Source organism: Schistocerca serialis, chromosome 2 (assembly GCF_023864345.2).
Source record: "Schistocerca serialis cubense isolate TAMUIC-IGC-003099 chromosome 2, iqSchSeri2.2, whole genome shotgun sequence".
In the NCBI taxonomy this organism is placed as follows: Eukaryota; Metazoa; Arthropoda; class Insecta; order Orthoptera; family Acrididae; genus Schistocerca; species Schistocerca serialis.
Window position 1 is genome coordinate 475,558,212 of NC_064639.1, and position 22,432 is coordinate 475,580,643.

At 44.3% G+C, this 22,432-nt stretch overlaps 1 protein-coding gene across 1 annotated transcript in view; it reads right to left on the reverse strand.

Moving 5' to 3' along the window:
• LOC126456096 (SET domain-containing protein SmydA-8-like) overlaps positions 1-22,432 on the reverse strand; it is a 104,329-nt gene that overhangs the window by 9,506 nt on the left and 72,391 nt on the right. The window contains exon 7 of the mRNA XM_050091851.1: positions 22,260-22,431. Within this exon, the coding sequence (XP_049947808.1) occupies positions 22,260-22,431 (172 nt within the window). The remainder of the gene's footprint in view (positions 1-22,259; position 22,432) is intronic.

A 22,432-nucleotide genomic window follows, 5' to 3' on the forward strand; every position in this document is an offset into this window, starting at 1 on the left:
GAACATTTCAGCATACCTTCAGCGCAATGTCTGGGCAGGTATCCGCGATGGTCATGTTACTGGGCTGTATATCTTTCCTCCCCATCCAACGGGTGCCAAGTACTTGATATTCCTGCAACAAGTGCTGGCGGAGTTTTCGGAAGATGTGCCACTGGATATTCGGCACGAACTGTGTTTCCAGCAGGAAGGCATGGCAGTACATTTTCCAGTTCGCATCCGAAACCACCTGACCGTAGTCTACGGGAACAGTTGGATTGGTCGAGGTGGACCACATGCTTGGCCACCAAGATCGCCAGATCTGATTTCTTTGGATATTTTCTTCTAAGTAACCAGTTAATAATAAGATTAACCTGACCCTGCCTATGTCATTTTATGAAAACAGTAATGTTACATCTGACCTTCAAAAACCACGCAACAGATTTTCGTAGTCTCTCGCTCGCTATGCGCGAACTGTTAGCTTGGAAGAAAAAATGAACTGGACATTTTTGTATGGAATTTAATGTAGTTAAATTTTGGACTGTGATACGATTTGTCTGGAGGCCACGATTTCAGAGTTGTTCAAGAAAAACGTAGAGAAAAAATGGCTCTGAGCACTATGGGACTTAACACCTGATGTCATCAGTCCTCTAGACTTAGAACTATTTAAACCTAACTAACCTAAGGACTGCACACACATATGCCCGAGGCAGGATTTGAACCGGCGACCGTAGCAGCAACGCGGTTCCGGACTGAAGCGCCTAGAACCGCTCGGCACAGAGGGTGTGCTTACTTGTAGTTGGGAGCTCCAACGTCAGGCGCGTAATGGGGCCCCTTAGGGATATGGCAGCAAGAGAGGGGAAGAAAACCAATGTGCACTCCGTGTGCATACCGGGGGGAGTCATTCCAAATGTGGAAAGGGTTCTTCCGGATGCCATGAAGGGTACAGGGTGCACCCATCTGCAGGTGGTCGCTCATGTCAGCACCAATGATGTGTGTCGCTATGGATCGGAGGAAATCCTCTCTGGCTTCCGACAGCCATCTGATTTGGTGAAGACTGCCAGTCTCGCTAGCGGGATGAAGGCAGAGCTCACCATCTGCAGCATCGTCGACAGGACTGACTGCGGACCTTTGGTACAGAGCCGAGTGGAGGGTCTGAATCAGAGGCTGAGACGGTTCTGCGACCGTGTGGGCTGCAGATTCCTCGACTTGCGCCATAGGGTGGTGGGGTTTCGGGTTCTGCTGGATAGGTCAGGAGTCCACTACACGCAACAAGCGGTTACACGGGTAGCAGGGGTTGTGTGGCGTGGGCTGGGCGGTTTTCTAGGTTAGATGGCCTTGGGCAAGTACAGAAAGGGCAACAGCCTCAACGGGTGCGGGGCAAAGTCAGGACATGCGGGGACCAAACAGCAATCGGTATTGTAATTGTAAACTGTCGAAGCTGAGTTGGTAAAGTACCGGAACTTCAAGCGCTGATAGAAAGCACCGAAGATGAAATCGTTATAGGTACAGAAAGCTGGCCGAAGCCAGAGATAAATTCTGCCGAAATTTTTACAAAGGTACAGACGATGTTTAGAAAGGATAGATTGCATGCAACCGGTGGTGGAGTGTTTGTCGCTGTTAGTAGTAGTTTATCCTGTAGTGAAGTAGAAGTGGATAGTTCCTGTGAATTATTATGGGTGGAGGTTACACTCAACAACCGAGCTAGGTTAATAATTGACTCCTTTTACCGACCTCCCGACTCAGCAGCATTAGTGGCAGAACAACTGAGAGAAAATTTGGAATACATTTCACATAAATTTTCTCAGCATGTTATAGTCTTAGGTGGAGATTTCAATTTACCAGATATAGACTGGGACACTCAGATGTTTAGGACGGGTGGTAGGGACAGAGCATCGAGTGACATTATACTGAGTGCACTATCCGAAAATTACCTCGAGCAATTAAACAGAGAACCGACTCGTGGAGATAACATCTTGGACCTACTGATAACAAACAGACCCGAACTTTTCGACTATGTATGTGCAGAACAGGGAATCAGTGATCATAAGGCCGTTGCATCATCCCTGAATATGGAAGTTAATAGGAATATAAAAAAAGGGAGGAAGGTTTATCTGTTTAGCAAGAGTAATAGAAGGCAGATTTCAGACTACCTAACAGATCAAAGCGAAAATTTCTGTTCCGACACTGACAATGTTGAGTGTTTATGGAAAAAGTTCAAGGCAATCGTAAAATGCGTTTTAGACAGGTACGTGCCGAGTAAAACTGTGAGGGACGGGAAAAACCCACCGTGGTACAACAACAAAGTTAGGAAACTACTGCGAAAGCAAAGAGAGCTTCACTCCAAGTTCAAACGCAGCCAAAACCTCTCATATAAACAGAAGCTAAACGATGTCAAAGTTAGCGTAAGGAGGGCTATGCGTGAAGCGTTCAGTGAATTCGAAAGTAAAATTCTATGTACCGACTTGACAGAAAATCCTCGGAAGTTCTGGTCTTACGTTAAATCAGTAAGTGGCTCGAAACAGCATATCCAGACACTCCGGGATGATGAAGGCATTGAAACAGAGGATGACACGCGTAAAGCTGAAATACTAAACACCTTTTTCCAAAGCTGTTTCACAGAGGAAGACCGCACTGCAGTTCCTTCTCTAAATCCTCGCACAAACGAAAAAATGGCTGACATCGAAATAAGTGTCCAAGGAATAGAAAAGCAACTGGAATCACTCAACAGAGGAAAGTCCACTGGACCTGACGGGATACCAATTCGATTCTACACAGAGTACGCGAAAGAACTTGCCCCCTTTCTAACAGCCGTGTACCGCAAATCTCTAGAGGAACGGAAGGTTCCAAATGATTGGAAAAGAGCACAAGCAGTCCCAGTCTTCAAGAAGGGTCGTCGAGCAGATGCGCAAAACTATAGACCTATATCTCTGACGTCGATCTGTTGTAGAATTTTAGAACATGTTTTTTGCTCGCGTATCATGTCGTTTTTGGAAACCCAGAATCTACTATGTAGGAATCAACATGGATTCCGAAAACAGCGATCGTGTGAGACCCAACTCGCTTTATTTGTTCGTGAGACCCAGAAAATATTAGATACAGGATCCCAGGTAGATGCTATTTTTCTTGACTTCCGGAAGGCGTTCGATACAGTTCCGCACTGTCGCCTGATAAACAAAGTAAGAGCCTGCGGAATATCAGACCAGCTGTGTGGCTGGATTGAAGAGTTTTTAGCAAACAGAACACGGCATGTTGTTATCAATGGAGAGACGGCTACAGACGTTAAAGTAACCTCTGGCGTGCCACAGGGGAGTGTTATGGGACCATTGCTTTTCACAATATATATAAATGACCTAGTAGATAGTGTCGGAAGTTCCATGCGGCTTTTCGCGGATGATGCTGTAGTATACAGAGAAGTTGCAGCATTAGAAAATTGTAGCGAAATGCAGGAAGATCTGCAGCGGATAGGCACTTGGTGCAGGGAGTGGCAACTGATCCTTAACATAGACAAATGTAATGTATTGCGAATACATAGAAAGAAGGATCCTTTATTATATGATTATATGATAGCGGAACAAACACTGGTAGCAGTTACTTCTGTAAAATATCTGGGAGTATGCGTGCGGAACGATTTGAAGTGGAATGATCATATAAAATTAATTGTTGGTAAGGCGGGTACCAGGTTGAGATTCATTGGGAGAGTGCTTAGAAAATGTAGTCCATCAACAAAGGAGGTGGCTTGCAAAACACTCGTTCGACCTATACTTGAGTATTGCTCATCTGTGTGGGATCCGTACCAGATCGGGTTGACGGAGGAGATAGAGAAGATCCAAAGAAGAGCGGCGCGTTTCGTCACTGGGTTATTTGGTAACCGTGATAGCGTTACGGAGATGTTTAACAAACTCAAGTGGCAGAATCTGCAAGAGAGGCGCTCTGCATCGCGGTGTAGCTTGCTGTCCAGGTTTCGAGAGGGTGCGTTTCTGGATGAGGCATCGAATATATTGCTTCCCCCTACTTATACCTCCCGAGGAGATCACAAATGTAAAATTAGAGAGATTAGAGCGCGCACGGAGGCTTTCAGACAGTCGTTCTTCCCGCGAACCATACGCAACTGGAACAGGAAAGGGAGGTAATGACAGTGGCACGTAAAGTGCCCTCCGCCACACACCGTTGGGTGGCTTGCGGAGTATAAATGTAGATGTAGATGTAGGCCACATCGGCCGGCAAAAACGTAGAGAAGTGACCTTCAAATGCACCTCCAGACTCCACACTCGTCCCTCACCTGTCAGGATTTCTAGTATGTTGTTCGTGGCACTCACTCCTACCACTGCACAAAAATTTCCGACCACACGAACTGGTTCCAATATTTGGCGTTTTTTGGTCACTATTGATAGCGCTATTATGTCACCAGCATAGTCGGCTATTTCGATAACATTGTTTTAAAAATGACCGTGAGCGTAATGAAAGAAAAACGACTTGTGTACCCTTTACGCTAAAATTAATTACGTTGACAGTTCGATGCAAACTTAATACTTACAAGGTAAGCAGTTTCGTAATCAGAGGATCTCACGAATTCAACGACGTAACTGTTTATTTTGTGCTGTTCCAATACACAAAATTCTTTGGTGAAATTTACACAAACATCAATTTTACGATTTGTTGTAGTACGGCTAAGCTAATGGCGTAATAAGGCTAGGCAATAAAGACCAAAAAAGGTCGAACGTTTGAAATAATTCGTTCAGTCGCAAATTTTTGTATAGTGGCAGGACGACGTGCCACGAACGACATACTAGGATTCCTGACCGGTGGGGACTGATTGTGGGATTGGCGTTGCGGTTGATGTTCACCTTTGTACGTTTTTCTTGAATAATTCGAAAACTACGGCCTCTAGCGAAAACTTATTTTCCAGTATAAAACTTAACTACATTAAATTTCCTATAAAAAGGTCCTGTTCATTTTTTCTATAACACTAATAGCTTGCGCATAGCGAGCAAGAGAATATGAAAATCTCGAGCGTGGTTTTTGAAGGCCAGATATAACACTGCTGGTTGCGATAAAACCAAATCTCTTAATCGTCCTGTATATGCCCCCTGATGTACCCACAATGTCAGTATTGGCTCTTAAGCAGAAAAGATTGACGGCCACTGCACTAACGGATCAAAAGTATCTGGAAATCTATTTGTGCACATTGATATGATGCGTGACCACCCTACATCGTTATGATAAACTGTACTCTAGTGCGGACGGTTTCAGTGAGGTGTCTGAACGTCAGTGTCTGTGAAGGACCATTTTTTCTCAAGCGTCAAAATCAGAGAAGGTGCTTATATTGGACACCGAGGATTGGAGAGAATTCGACGCTCTGACTCATGCCAAAGGTGTTCTATTCGGTCTAGGTCGGGACTCTGGGCAGGCCAGTCCGTTTCAGGAATGTTTCTGCCCGCGAAATATTGCCTCACACACGCTACTTTTTGACAGGGTGCATTGTCATGCTGATACCATCAATCAACGTCCACGAACTGATACTCTACTGTACAAAGTACAAAATTCTGTGAAAAGTATTCACCTCCTTCCGCATTTTGCGTTTTCTCAAGAGCAATACGGGGACCACACCCTAACCAGGAGAAACACTCTGACACTATAAGATCACTTGCCCCGTGCTTCACTGTTGGCGCTACACATGACATCAGGTAAGACATACACCAAACCCAAACCCTCCTACTGAATAGTCGCAGGGACAGCGTGATTCATCGCTCCAAATCACTCGTTTCCAGGCAACCACTGTTCAGTGACGTCGCTCTTCACACTACCTCCAGCGCCATTTACTGCATAAATATCACGAATATATGCCTTATGAGGAACTGTAGGATCGTTTACCATTTTTTAACTTCCTACACACTGCCATTAGTCTAGATGGAATACTGGTAGAATCTTCCGCTAGTTCCATGTTAATTTTTATAACCATCCTCCACACTGTTCGGCGGTCGCTGTCAGTCAGTACGTGAGGTCTGTCTGCTCTTGGTTTAACTGCGGTTGTTCCTTTGTGTTTCCACTTCACAATCACATCATAAACAGTCGATCTGGGCTGTTTTAGATGGGTTAAAATGTCCATGACAGATTTGTTACTCAGGTGCCATCCAATGACTCTCCACGTGCGAAGTCGCGGAGCTCTGCTGACCAGCCCATTCTACTGTTGAGGCTTTCCAGCTGGCAACACAGTACTCCCTGCCTACTTTTATACAGGCGGGTATGCCCCTCGTGCCATCTAGCTGTCAATTCCTCGTTACATAGGCGTCTCCGGATACTTTTGATCAGATAGTGAACAGCAACGAGCCTTTAACGCATGCGCAGGGTACGCTGTAATTTACTTGCACGACTAATGATTTCGTTCTTTTAAGAATGATGTTGAATAATGTCTCTCAGAAAATTTATAATTGAACCTTTTTTCTAGAGAGCACAAGAAACAGGAACTACACTCCTGGAAATGGAAAAAAGAACACATTGACACCGATGTGTCAGACCCACCATACTTGCTCCGGACACTGCGAGAGCGCTGTACAAGCAATGATCACACGCACGGCACAGCGGACACACCAGGAACCGCGGTGTTGGCCGTCGAATGGCGCTAGCTGCGCAGCATTTGTGCACCGCCGCCGTCAGTGTCAGCCAATTTGCCGTGGCATACGGAGCTCCATCGCAGTCTTTAACACTGGTAGCATGCCGCGACAGCGTGGACGTGAACCGTATGTGCAGTTGACGGACTTTGAGCGAGGGCGTATAGTGGGCATGTGGGAGGCCGGGTGGACGTACCGCCGAATTGCTCAACACGTGGGGCGTGAGGTCTCCACAGTACATCGATGTTGTCGCCAGTGGTCGGCGGAAGGTGCACGTGCCCGTCGACCTGGGACCGGACCGCAGCGACGCACGGATGCACGCCAAGACCGTAGGATCCTACGCAGTGCCGTAGGGGACCGCACCGCCACTTCCCAGCAACTTAGGGACACTGTTGCTCCTGGGGTATCGGCGAGGACCATTCGCAACCGTCTCCATGAAGCTGGGCTACGGTCCCGCACACCGTTAGGCCGTCTTCCGCTCACGCCCCAACATCGTGCAGCCCGCCTCCAGTGGTGTCGCGACAGGCGTGAATGGAGGGACGAATGGAGACGTGTCGTCTTCAGCGATGAGAGTCGCTTCTGCCTTGGTGCCAATGATGGTCGTATGCGTGTTTGGCGCCGTGCAGGTGAGCGTCACAATCAGGACTGCATACGACCGAGGCACACAGGGCCAACACCCGGCATCGTGGTGTGGGGAGCGATCTCCTACACTGGCCGTACACCACTGGTGATCGTCGAGGGGACACTGAATAGTGCACGGTACATCCAAACCGTCATCGAACCCATCGTTCTACCATTCCTAGACCGGCAAGGGAACTTGCTGTTCCAACAGGACAATGTATCCCGTGCCACCCAACGTGCTCTAGAAGGTGTAAGTCAACTACCCTGGCCAGCAAGATCTCCGGATCTGTCCCCCATTGAGCATGTTTGGGACTGGATGAAGCGTCGTCTCACGCGGTCTGCACGTCCAGCTCGAACGCTGGTCCAACTGAGGCGCCAGGTGGAAATGGCATGGCAAGCCGTTCCACAGGACTACATCCAGCATCTCTACGATCGTCTCCATGGGAGAATAGCAGCCTGCATTGCTGCGAAAGGTGGATATACACTGTACTAGTGCCGACATTGTGCATGCTCTGTTGCCTGTGTCTATGTGCCTGTGGTTCTGTCAGTGTGATCATGTGATGTATCTGACCCCAGGAATGTGTCAATAAAGTTTCCCCTTCCTGGGACAATGAATTCACGGTGTTCTTATTTCAATTTCCAGGAGTGTATATCCCCATCAGCGAAAAAATGCTCCAAAGGCGAATGTGTACCTGCTTAAAAGACTGATCGAAAAGTAAAGTACCAGTTGCCTCATTCTATCTTCCTCAGCACCTTTAGAAATTTTTCCAATAGTTTTGGCACTCCAACATATCATACAGCTCACCTCTCACTCCCCCAAGGTCCCCTAACTGTAACTCCCTCACATCCACTAGTCCATCACTGTAAGTCGCTCATAACCGTCCATACCCACTTGCTCAGTCTCTCTCACTCATTCAGCACAACACATTATCTCTTTGTTTCTCTCTGTCCTGTCTCCTGTATCACAGCCGCACCCTCCTTCATTCTGTCTTACTACTATTGTCTCCTCTCATTGTCACTCTCTCCCTCTCGCTCTCTCTTAGTGCTACCATCTCATATATTCATTCCCACTGCTGCTATCTCTTCTCACTGTCATTCTCTCCATCATTGTCAGTGTCATAGAATCTGTCTCTCATTATCATTGGCCCTCATCCACTTCAACTTTCTCCTTTCCTTTATTCCTCTCCCACTGTCACTCTTTCCTTCTTTCTTCTCCTTGCAGTGTTTTATCATTGTCAACCATGTTGCACGACCACTGTGTCTCTCTCTCTCTCTCTTTCGCTCGCACTGCCGTTGTCTCCGCTCTATCTGCACCTCAACCAATGTCTACTACCTCACAGTATTTATTACTTTTCCGTCTCTTTCCCATTTCCATTGTCCCCTTCCCCCTGAGCATAATAAAGCACGAATATATTCCCATGTAAAAATATTTGGGAACTTTTTTAAAGGTAGTAAGAAAGGTAGAATGTTGCAGCTGGTGCCCAACTTTTCAGTAAGAGTCTTTTAAACAGGAGCATATTCGCCTTTTTTTAGCTCCGAAAGCAGCATTTTTTCACTGGTTCCCTTCTTTTCCGTACTATAGTAGGGCAGGTCAGTCATGTAAAATGAACTTTATGAGTCAATAAAATTTTGGTTGTTTACGTATGTGAAGTTGAAATAACGCAAGACTGTTTTACAACACATACCGGGTTCTACATGCTCAAAAATTTTGCATCTGCATCAGTACAGCAATATGCGTTTCCCAGAACCCTTCTGATTTTAACGGAGACTCATCACAGCATATTTCTCAGTGCTGCGACATACCATCTGACTTTCGGAGCCGGCCGGTGTGGCCGTGCGGTTAAAGGCGCTTCAGTCTGGAACCGCGTGACCGCTCCGGTCGCAGGTTCGAATCCTGCCTCGGGCATGGATGTGTGTGATGTCCTTAGGTTAGTTAGGTTTAAGCAGTTCTAAGTTCTAGGGGACTGATGACCACAGATGTTAAGTCCCATAGTGCTCAGAGCCTTTTGAACCATTTTTTGACTTTCGGAAAAGCATCATCCACACAATTCCGAAGACGGCAAGAGCTGACAAGTGCAAGAATTATCGCACAATCAGCTTAACAATAATATACAGAAGAATGGAAAAGAAAATTGAGGATGCGCTAGGTGACAATCAGTTTGGCTTCAGGAAAGGTAAACACACAAGAGAGGCAATTATGACGTTGCGGTTAACAATGGAAACAAGACTAAAGAAAAAACAAGGCATGGTCGTAGGATTTGCCGACCTGGAAAAAGCGTTCGACAATATAAAATGATGCAAGATTTTCGTAATTCTGGAAAAGGTAGGAGTAAGCTATAGGGAGAGACGCGTAATATACAATATGTACAATACATCTACATCTACATGATTACTGTGCAATTCACATTTAAGTGCTTGGCAGAGGGTTCATCGAACCACAATCATACTATCTCCCTACCATTCCACTCCCGAACAGCGCGTGGGAAAAACGAACACCTAAACCTTTCTGTTCGAGCTCTGATTTGTCTTATTTTATTTTGATGATCATTCCTACCTATGTAGGTTGGGCTCAACAAAATGGTTTCGCATTCGGAAGAGAAAGTTGGTGACTGAAATTTCGTAAATAGATCTCGCCGCGACGAAACACGTCTTTGCTTTAATGACTTCCATCCCAACTCGCGTATCATATCTGCCACACTCTCTCCCCTATTACGTGATAATACAAAACGAGCTGCCCTTTTTTGCACCCTTTCGATGTCCTCGGTCAATCCCACCTGGTAAGGATCCCATACCGCGCAGCAACATTCTAACAGAGGACGAACGAGTGTAGTGTAAGCCGTCTCTTTAGTGGACTTGTTGTATCTTCTAAGTGTCCTGCCAATGAAACGCAACCTTTGGTTCGCCTTCCCCACAATATTATCTATGTGGTCTTTCCAACTGAAGTTGTTCGTAATTTTTACACCCAGGTACTTAGTTGAATTGACAGCCTTGAGAATTGTACTATTTATCGAGTAATCGAATTCCAACGGATTTCTTTTGGAACTCATGTGGATCACCTCACACTTATCGTTATTTAGCGTCAACTGCCACCTGCCACACCATACAGCAATCGTTTCTAAATCGCTTTGCAACTGATACTGGTCTTCGGATGACCTTACTAGACGGTAAATTACAGCATCATCTGCGAACAACCTAAGAGAACTGCTCAGATTGTCGCCCAAGTCATTTATATAGATCAGGAACAGCAGAGGTCCCAGGACGCTTCCCTGGGGAGCACCTGATATCACTTCAGTTTTACTCGATGATTTGCCGTCTATTACTACGAACTGCGACCTTCCTGACAGGAAATCACGAATCCAGTCGCACAACTGAGACGATACCCCATAGGCCCGCAGCTTGGTTAGAAGTCGCTTGTGAGGAACGGTGCCAAAAGCTTTCCGGAAATCTAGAAATACGGAATCAACTTGAGATCCCCTGTCGATAGCGCCCATTACTTCGTGCGAATAAAGAGCTAGCTGCGTTGCACAAGAACGATGTTTCCTGAAACCATGCTGATTACGTATCAGTAGATCGTTCCCCTCGAGGTGATTCATTATGTTTGAATACAGTTGTTGTTGTTGTGGTCTTCAGTCCTGAGACTGGTTTGATGCAGCTCTCCATGCTACTCTATCCTGTGCAAGCTTCTTCATCTCCCAGTACCTACTGCAATCTACATCCTTCTGAATCTGCTTAGTGTATTCATCTCTTGGTCTCCCTCTACGATTTTTACCCTCCACGCTGCCCTCCAATACTAAATTGGTGATCCCTTGATGCCTCAGAACTTGTCTTACCAACCGATCCCGTCTTCTGGTCAAGTTGTGCCACAAACTTCTCTTCTCCCCAATCCTATTCAATACTTCCTCATTAGTTATGTGATCTACCCATCTAATCTTCAGCATTCTTCCGTAGCACCACATCTCGAATGCTTCTATTCTCTTCTTGTCCAAACTATTTATCGTCCATGTTTCACTTCCATACACGGTTACACTCCATACAAATGCTTTCAGAAATGACTTCCTGACACTTAAATCTACACTCGATGTTAAAAAAATTTCTCTTCTTCAGAAACACTTTCCTTGCCATTGCCAGTCTACATTTTATATCCTCCCTACTTCGACCATCATCAGTTATTTTGCTCCCCAAATAGCAAAACTCCTTTACTTCTTTAAGTGTCTCATTTCCTAATCTAATTCCCTCAGCATCACCCGACTTAATTCGACTACACTCCATTATCTTCGTTTTGCTTCTGTTGATGTTCATCTTATATTCTCCTTTCAAGACACTGTCCATTCCATTCAACTGCTCTTCCAAGTCCTTTGCTGTCTCTGACAGAATTACAATGTCATCAGCGAACCTCAAAGTTTTTATTTCTTCTCCATGGATTTTAATACCTACTCCGAATTTTTCTTTTGTTTCCTTTACTGCTTGCTCAATATACAGATTGAACAACATCGGGGAGAGGCTACAACCCTGTCTTACTCCCTTCCCAACCACTGCTTCCCTTTCATACCCCTCGACTCTTATAACTGCCATCTGGTTTCTGTACAAATTGTAAATAGCCTTTCGCTCCCTGTATTTTACCCCTGCCACCTTTAGAATTTGAAAGAGAGACAGTATAAGCTCCAAAACCCTACTGCAAACCGACGTCAATGATATAGGTCTGTAGTTCGATGGATTACTCCTACTATCCTTCTTAAACACTGGTGCGACCTGCGCAATTTTCCAATCTGTAGGTACAGATCTATCGGTAAGTGAGCGGTTGTATATAATTGCTAAGTAGGGAGCTATTGTATCAGCGTAATCTGAAAGGAACCTAATCGGTATACAATCTGGACTTGAAGACTTGCCCGTATCAAGCGATTTGAGTTGCTTCGCAACCCCTAAGGTATCTACTTCTAAGAAACTCATGCTAGCAGGTGTTCGTGTTTCAAATTCTGGAATATTCCATTCGTCTTCCCTGGTGAAGGAATTTCGGAAAACTGCGTTCAATAACTCCGCTTTAGCGGCACAATCGTCGGTAACAGTACCATCGGCACTGCGCAGCGAAGGTATTGACTGCGTCTTGCCGCTTGTGTACTTTACATACGACCAGAATTTCTTCGGATTTTCTACCAAATTTCGAGACAATGTTTCGTTGTGGAACCTATTAAAGGCATCTCGCATTGAAGTCCGTGCCAAATTTCGCGCGTCTGTAAATTTAAGCCAATCTTCTGGATTTCGCGTTCTTCTGAACTTCGCATGCTTTTTCCGTTGCCTCTGCAACAGCGTTCTGACCTCTTTTGTGTACCACGGGGGATCAGTTCCATCTCTTACCAATTTATGAGGTATAAACGTCTCAATTGCTGTTGCTACTATATCTTTGAATTTGAGCCACATCTCGTCTACATTTGCATAGTCAGTTCGGAAGGAATGGAGATTCTCTCTTAGGTAAGCTTCTAGTGACACTTTATCCGCTTTTTTAAATAAAATTATTTTGCGTTTGTTTCTGGTGGATTTGGAAGAAACGGTATTGAGCCTAGCTACAACGACCTTGTGATCACTAATCCCTGTATCAGTCATGATGCTCTCTATTAGCTCTGGATTGTTTGTGGCTAAGAGGTCAAGTGTGTTTTCGCAACCATTTACAATTCGCGTGGGTTCATGAACTAACTGCTCGAAATAATTTTCGGAAAAAGCATTTAGGACAATCTCGGAAGATGTTTTCTGCCTACCATCGGTTTTGAACAAGTATTTTTGCCAACATATCGAGGGAAGGTTGAAGTCCCCACCAACTATAACCGTATGAGTGGGGTATTTATTTGTTACGAGACTCAAATTTTCTCTGAACTGTTCAGCAATTATATCATCGGTGTCTGAGGGTCGGTAGAAGGAGCCAATTACTAACTAACTAACAATAATGGAATAATAAGAGTGCACTACCAAGAACGAAGTGCTCGTATTAAAAAGGATGTAAGACAAGGATGTAGCCTTTCGTCCCTACTGTTCAATCTGTACATCGAGGAAGCAATGCTGGAAATAAAAGAAACGTCCAGGAGTATAATTAAAATTCAAGGTAAAGGATATCAATGACACGATTCGCTGATGACATTGTTGTCTTGAGTAAAAGTGAAGAAGAATTACATGATTTGCTGAACGGAATGAACAGTCTAACGAGTACAGAATATGTATTGAGAGTAAATCGAAGAAAGACGAAGGTAATGAGAAGTAGTAGAAATGAGAACAGCGAAAAACTTAACATCAGGATTGATGGTCACGAAGTAGATGAAGTTAAGGAATTCTGCTCCTTAGGCAGTAAAATAACCAATGACGGACGGAGCAAGGAAGATATAAAAATCAGACTGGCAATGGCAAAAAGGGCATTCCTGGCCAAGAGAAATCTACTAATATCAAATATCGGCCTTAATTTGAGGAATAAATTTCTGAGAATGTACGTCTGGAGCACATGGATTGTGGGAAAACCGGAACAGAAGACAATCGAAGCATTTGAGATGCGATGCTAGAGACGAATTAGGTGGACTGATAAGGTAAGAAATGAGGAGGCTCTGCACAGAATCGGAGAAGAGAGGAACATATGGAAAACACTAATAAGGAGAAGGGACAGGATGATAGGACATCTGTTAAGACATGAGGGAATGACTTCCACGGCACTAGAGGGAGCTGTAGATGGTAAAAACTATTGAGGGAGACAGAGATTGGAATACATCCAGCAAATAATTAAGGACGTAGGTTGCAAGTGGGTACTCTGAGATGGAGAGGTTAGCACAAGAGAGGTATTCGTGGCGAGCCCCATCAAACCAGTCAGAAGACTAATGACAAAAAAAAGTAAAAAACGTCACTTCATAAACTACGTTTCCGCCTCGCTTTGGATTTTACGTTGTTGTTTTATGTGTACAAATAGGATTAACTTCGAACCTCTCGGAAACGCATAAAGATATCAAGAAAATTTTAGAGGCTGTTCGAAATCGGGATCTCAGAAATACTGTATTTCGTGAAAATTACAGCCATTTGTTGTTTGCATAACCATCTTGGGATCCGCGGCTCGGTTTGGATATCCTAAAACAATGTTTTTGGGGTGTTTCTCGATAATGCATAAAGATTTTTGGGAAAGGGAAGATGATACTTTTAGATAAATGCGAAAAGAATGTACCACTAAAATATAAGCAATTTGTTGCGGTTAGTTACTTATATATTCTTTGCTGACGGCGAAAAAATGGTGGAAAACGCTTCTTCGGTTTTTCTCAGGAACCTCCCTGAACTAAATGGTGCCTCCGCAAGTCGCTTAAGTCGCACCGAACACAACATGCAAAAGAAACAAATGAGTTGCTCCTTTTGCCTAAGCTGGAAGCACTATGTAATATTCAGACTTTGAGCCTGAACCGTACGATAGTTACAGTAAGGCGACCCTTCCTTTAGGCATACAAATGGTCCCTAGCCCAAGGGCTATCCAAAAGACTTGGATCCTACGTTTCTATCAGACCCCGCCGCGTGTAGTGGCCGCGTGGTCTAGAGCGCCATATCACGGATTACGCGTTCCCTGCCGCCGGAGGTTCGAGTCCTCCCTCGGGCATTAGCGTGTGTGTTTGTTGTTTTTAGCACATGTTAGTTTAAGTAGTGTGTAAGTCTAGGGACCGATGACCTCAGCAGTTTGATCCTTTAGGAATTCACACCAACAGACCCTGGGGTATGAGCCCCGGAAAAATCCCGTTTTTATGTGCGGCGTTTTGAAACGTATTGGTAGCGCATGGTGTTGCATGAATACCGATACTGAACGTCCCAGGTAATGTCACGTGACAGAGACAACACAAGATTTGAAATTGTGAGGTTAGCATAGACAAAATACTGGGAGTAAATATTTTTCTACAGATTGTGTAGGTGCCATATTGTTGTTCCAAAACCAGAACAACATCAAAAAGAAGCACTAAATGAGAAGAAACTGAGACAGGTTATAGCCTGTTCTACGTTATTCAATCCTAACAAGCAGTAAAGGAAACCGAGGAGAAAAGCGAGAAGGACTCGCACCCTGAGGCTACCTTACAAACTTAATTAGGCATGTAGATAATAATTTCGTGTGGCTTAGTGGCCTGATGCAGATGTTTCTATTGACACCATTTTGGCGGCCTGCCTCTACCGTACCTACCCCAGTTATCCAACAAGCAAAAAGGGACCTACGGTTTACTACAGTTTGACTTGCAATCCAAACCACGTGTTATATTAACGCTTCCTAACATCAGACTTGGTTACAAACCTGTCAGTTACCAAGAATGCATTTTTCCGCTGGACCTCTATGCCCAACATGTTTACAGAAAATTTTGATGATCGAGTTTGGGTATATTAAAATATGACATGTACGGTCATATCTATTGACTGTATTGGGTTAGAACTTTAAATTATTTACTCTGCCAAGGACCTTAGACCTCAGTATTTGACACTAATTTCAACTTTATTCCTCTATCTGTTGCTGAGAAGAAAGGGGTCTTAACAGTACCATGTAGCCTAGTCCTAGCGAATAGCACCAAGGTGGCCGCCAAGCTTGATGTCTCTATCCAACAGACGGATTACCATCAACAGTATCACATGCCCTCGCTTCGTGAGACACTGTGGAGAGATTTGTTATGTAAACCATGGCATTGATGCAGAGCCTTATGATCAAGAACTCTACACTACCACCTCTCTTCCCATTGTCGACCAAATAAGAGCAGTGAAAAGTTTTAAAGGAGTATCTCCATCCACAGAGGCAGAGTAGACAGATTATAACACACAGAATGTGTGAAATGTTGAGTTTACCCTTTCTTTTTAGATAATGCTACTAGCTTATATTAATTTACGCTTAGTATTATTTCTTTGTTTCCACAATCCAACTCATAGAAATAATGTCACATACGTATTTAACTTCTAGAAAGTAGCTCCTTGTAGAACCTGTACCAATACACCAGAGAGTTTCTGCTGTATCTCCGGAGAGTTCACGTTTGCTGAGCATAGGAAAAAAATTGTAAAGAAAGCCGAAAAATATTATTTTCGAATAGAACTTGGGAACATTTTGTGTTAATGTGATAAACTGGTGAGAAGCTAAGTAGTGGGATAATGTTGACTTGAGGACACTTTTGATATCAAATTGATATGCAAATTAATTAAATTGATCGATTAATTACCCCCATGCCCCTCCCCTGCCCTCTCACCTATCCCCAAATGGCGTCATGTATTTTCCCCAGCTGGCACATGGGTCCCCCCCCCCACTCCCCCTCCCCACCCTCCCCCTCCCCAGAATGACTGAGGTTCGAGTTTCAGAAAGAGCACCACTATTCTTTTTTTCATTTCGCGCCAAAACGCTGGTGAAGGGGGGTGGGGTGGGACCTCAGCACAGCACCGGGACAAAGAAATTCCTGCCATTTTTGAAATTCCCGCCAAAATTCGTAATTCCCACCGAAATTCGAAATTCCCACCGAAATTCGAAATTCCCACCGAAATTCGAAATTCCCACCAATAGGATAGGCATGGGAGCTGGTGGGGTGGAGAGGGGGAGGAGGAGGTGAGGACTGACATGCCAGCTGGAAAAAACACATGATGTCATTTGGAGGTTGGGGTGGGATTGGGGGATGGGCAATTAATTGATCAATTTAATTAATTTGCATATCAATTTGATATCAAAAGTGTCCTTGTGCTGCCCTTACCCTACTACTAAGGTAGAGGTAAATGCATGTTGTTTATAATACCAATGGTATGGGAGGTGGGGGGGACGACAGAAGGACCACATTACAGGCTGTTGCATTGTTTCTCAGATGTTCCTGATTTCGGAATTCAGAAGTGTAAGAGATGTGTAGTGTATACCCCAATGTGCCTTCTGCAAGGATACCAACCTGCACTCAGAAACTCTTCCAGTGTCTACTAGACTAACAATTGAAGACAATACAACAGATATGGAAAATGCAGAAAGTGTGAGTGAAGAATTGGCATCAGCTCCTGAAAAAATATTCTATCATAAAAGTCCATGAGCTCTTTGACTCTACGTTTGATAACAGAAGCATATTTAAACGACCCACTTCGTGATTTAGATTTAAGTAAACAAAAAGTAGAACTATTAGTTTCGAGGTTACATGAACGTAATCTATTGGCATCAGACAAGAAGAGTTTAGACATACAGAACGATTATTTGTTTCCTGTTCTGCAAAAGGTGATAGCATGCTGTCATACTGCAGTGTCATCGTCTCATGAAAGCTTTAAATTTCAAATATGAGTCACATAATAGATGGATTCACATACAGTCTAAAGGGGGATCTCCTCCACAATGGAAGTACAGTGCCTTCTGTTTCAGCTGCATATCTCACTGTGGCTAAAACGTCTTATGATATTTTGAAAAACATGCTGCAATTAATTTAATATGAAGAACATAAGCGGAAAATATGTGGTGACTTGAAAATAATTGCCATGATACTGGGTATGCAACAAGGCTACACGAAATATGGTTGTTTTCTGTCTGTGGTGGACAATGGTGACAGAAATTCCTGTTATAAAAGAAAGATTTGTCCTCAGTGGAACTGAAGAATGGTAGAAAAATATACAGAATGAGATAGCTGAATGCAGGTAAAATGATCTTCTGTGACCTTTTCACATTAAGATAGACCTTTTTAAACAGTCTGTAAACGCCGTGAAACAATCTGGAAAATGGTTTATGTAGCTTTCAAACCAGTTTTCTCGTCTTTTTTCGCTAAAATAAAGGAAGGCGTGTTAATGGGCCCCCAAATTAGTAAACTTAAAAAAAAGGGTGGTTATGTTTCATGAAAGTAACTCAAAACCTTCTTCGAGGGAAAATAGCTAGCAGCTGTGAAGAACTGGTTCAGGTTATGATAAATGCGTAAAGGCATTCAAGATGCAACATGTCTTTAAAAGTGCATTTTCCAGATTCACATCTACACTGTGTCCCTGAAAGCTATAGTGGTGCTGCCGACAGTGAAACATTCCATCGAGACGTAATGTTCTTGAAAAGCGTTAAAAAGTGGAAATGGATGAGTGAAATGCTGGCCAACTACTACTAGAATATACGAAGTATGATCTTGTTTTACACTGTATGAATGGTTTCTAAATAACCATGTAAGTGTCTATAATAGTGAAACTTACTTGTTTTGTCTATATAAATGCACGCATAGAAATGAAAACAGTAAACTGTGTCTGAAACAGGAAAATCTAATTACTGTACATATTTGACCTTAGGAGGTGTGTTTCCGTAAGTTTCATTTATTAATATTTATTTATTTGGGACAGAGGAATTAAAATACAGACAGGCAACAGTAAAACAATCTTTCCTGCTAAAGAAATGTATAGTTACAGAAAATATAAATTTACATTTTTAGGACGATTATTGTTAAGTATTGATTTGAAATGTGGACTTACAGAAGTGAAAGGTGGGTGACAAACAGTACAGACAAGAAGAGAATAGAAACGTTTAAAATGAGGAGCTACGAAAGAATGCTCAAAATTAGATGGATAGGTCGAATAACTAATAAAGAGGTATTAAAACTAAATGGGGAGAAAAGAACTTTATGGCATAACTTGACTAAAAAAAGGGATCGATTCATAGGAAAAATTCTAAGGTTCAACCAATTGTTAATTTGGCAATGGAGGGAAGTATTTGGGGGAAGGAGGGAAATGCAGTAAGCAAGTTCAAATTGTTTGGGATCCAGTAGTTATCTGTATATACACTCCTGGAAATTGAAATAAGAACACCGTGAATTCATTGTCCCAGGAAGGGGAAACTTTATTGACACATTCCTGGGGTCACATGATTTATTATGTATTAATTCAAAAATCAGGGCGTATAGATAGATATCAGTGACATTAAGAAATAGGCTGCGAAATGCATCTGACAAGGTTCTCATCTCTCTGATTATTTACGTAATTTACTCACTGAAATTACGCTGAAAAAGGCAACCAAGAGATGAAATTATTGATAATCGCACACACTGGATTGTACTTACTGATGATACTGTGGTCGTAATATGTAACGAAAAAGACAAATTATGTCTTACAAATTTTTATTTGTATTCTGGTAATCACAAGCTAAGAATAAACGAAGAATGGCAAATAGATAGAGATAAAAAAATTTGGTCAAGTGAGAATAAACATAAAGTAGCAAATTCAGTTCTGAAGCAAAATAATGCATTCCACACACAGAAGTCATTCGGATGTTAACACAGTAATATCCTTCATACATGGCTCGCTAAATATTTCATGTTGATGGTTGTCTATAGAACTCTAACTGATTTTGATGTATTTAGTTAAGATTATGTAGCAACCTTGAACTCGATGCCATGCTACTTTTGCTTAAGGTACAAAACTGGTATAAAAATAACTGAAAATGTTAGAAACCTTGCGATGTGAACACTGAAATAATTTTAGTACTAAATAAGGTGCAAAAACATTTATTTTGTTACATATGAAACAAGTAAATAGTTCCATGCATTGCTGGTGTTGTTCTTACAGCCATTATTCAGAAGACTGCTTTGGTTCGCATTCGGGAGAACGACGGTTCAATCTCGCGTCCGGCCATCCTGATTTGGGTTTTCCGTAATTTCTCTAAATCGCTCCAGGCAAATGCCGGGATGGTTCCTTTGAAAGGACACGGCCGACTTCCTTACCTGTCCTACGTAATCCGATGAGACCGATGACCTCGCTGTTTGGTCTCTGCCCTCAAAACAATCCAAACTGCTTTGGTGTAGCTCTCGCGCTAGTGTGAGTAGTGTAAATCATTTTACACTCCTGGAAATGGAAAAAAGAACACATTGACACCGGTGTGTCAGACCCACCATACTTGCTCCGGACACTGCGAGAGGGCTGTACAAGCAATGATCACACGCACGGCACAGCGGACACACCAGGAACCGCGGTGTTGGCCGTCGTATGGCGCTAGCTGCGCAGCATTTGTGCACCGCCGCCGTCAGTGTCAGCCAGTTTGCCGTGGCATACGGAGCTCCATCGCAGTCTTTAACACTGGTAGCATGCCGCGGCAGCGTGGACGTGAACCGTATGTGCAGTTGACGGACTTTGAGCGAGGGCGTATAGTGGGCATGCGAGAGGCCGGGTGGACGTACTGCCGAATTGCTCATCACGTGGGGCGTGAGGTCTCCACAGTACATCGATGTTGTCGCCAGTGGTCGGCGGAAGGTGCACGTGCCCGTCGACCTGGGACCGGACCGCAGCGACGCACGGATGCACGCCAAGACCGTAGGATCCTACGCAGTGCCGTAGGGGACCGCACCGCCACTTCCCAGCAACTTAGGGACACTGTTGCTCCTGGGGTATCGGCGAGGACCATTCGCAACCGTCTCCATGAAGCTGGGCTACGGTCCCGCACACCGTTAGGCCGTCTTCCGCTCACGCCCCAACATCGTGCAGCCCGCCTCCAGTGGTGTCGCGACAGGCGTGAATGGAGGGACGAATGGAGACGTGTCGTCTTCAGCGATGAGAGTCGCTTGTGCCTTGGTGCCAATGATGGTCGTATGCGTGTTTGGCGCCGTGCAGGTGAGCGCCACAATCAGGACTGCATACGACCGAGGCACACAGGGCCAACACCCGGCATCATGGTGTGGGGAGCGATCTCCTACACTGGCCGTACACCACTGGTGATCGTCGAGGGGACACTGAATAGTGCACGGTACATCCAAACCGTCATCGAACCCATCGTTCTACCATTCCTAGACCGGCAAGGGAACTTGCTGTTCCAACAGGACAATGCACGTCCGCATGTATCCCGTGCCACCCAACGTGCTCTAGAAGGTGTAAGTCAACTACCCTGGCCAGCAAGATCTCCGGATCTGTCCCCCATTGAGCATGTTTGGGACTGGATGAAGCGTCGTCTCACGCGGTCTGCACGTCCAGCACGAACGCTGGTCCAACTGAGGCACCAGGTGGAAATGGCATGGCAAGCCGTTCCACAGGACTACATCCAGCATCTCTACGGTCGTCTCCATGGGAGAATAGCAGCCTGCATTGCTGCGAAATGTGGATGTACACTGTACTAGTGCCGACATTGTGCATGCTCTGTTGCCTGTGTCTATGTGCCTGTGGTTCTGTCAGTGTGATCATGTGATGTATCTGACCCCAGGAATGTGTCAATAAAGTTTCCCCTTCCTGGGACAATGAATTCACGGTGTTCTTATTTCAATTTCCAGGAGTGTACTTGTATTACTTGTTTGAACTGTTACATTTGTATAACACTGTGTATACAATTTCCCTGTTATTTTTCATTTTATTCGCAAGTTATAATGTATTTCACGTAAATTAAGTTCCCACTGGCTGCAGCTGATGTAATGTATCAAATGCGCGCGTCTTCATACACCATTTAACCCATGGAGGAATAGTCACTAGTAACAGCGTTGTACCAAACGCAGCCGTTCATCACAGCTACACCTGCAGCCACATGGGTAAACACCATGCTATGGTATTTGTGATATTTTGTACACACTATAGTATTTCTCATCTCTGTGCGTGTTACATGAAGGCTTACTTCACTGATTAACATGCCTTTCATATCTTTATACAGTGCTCATAAACTGAAGGTAGCTGTTTAAACGTGCCGAAACCGGCCATTTTAATAAATAAGATAGTCTGCGACCTTGACTGATTTTACTAACTGATCATCGTGAACAGATCGCTGTTACCTCATCACCATAACGGTTAAAATTAAGAATAATTTTAAAGGTTATGTTAAGCCCAATTTTATCTGTGTAAGGAAATGCTTTAATTTCCACTGCTAGCGACGTTCATACAACAGGGTTGGGTGACAAATACCTGGGACAATGCCGAGTGCTGTGATACACATGAAAACAGTATGAAAAGCCTATGGTCTTATGGCAAGTCTTTTTCAGTGAATAGGAGAGATCCGACGAGAACAGGAACGGTGGGAAAGCTCTCCAGCCGTACATAAGAATTAAGCTGTATACAGAAGAGGCAGTAAAGCAAGGGGAAGCGAGTGCGGGCACAAAAGCAGTAGCACATCTGCAGTAGGGAGGTGTGTCGTACCTTCCTTCCTGGCCAGTTGCTGGTCGGACAGCTGGTCCATGGCGTAGCCGCGCTGCTGGCCGTACAGCTGGAGCAGCGAGTGCTTGACGGAGTAGCTGTGGTAGTGGTGCGGGTGCAGGAACGTGTCCAGCTTCTCCAGCAGCGTCTCCAGGCTCTCCACCGTCGGCCGCTCC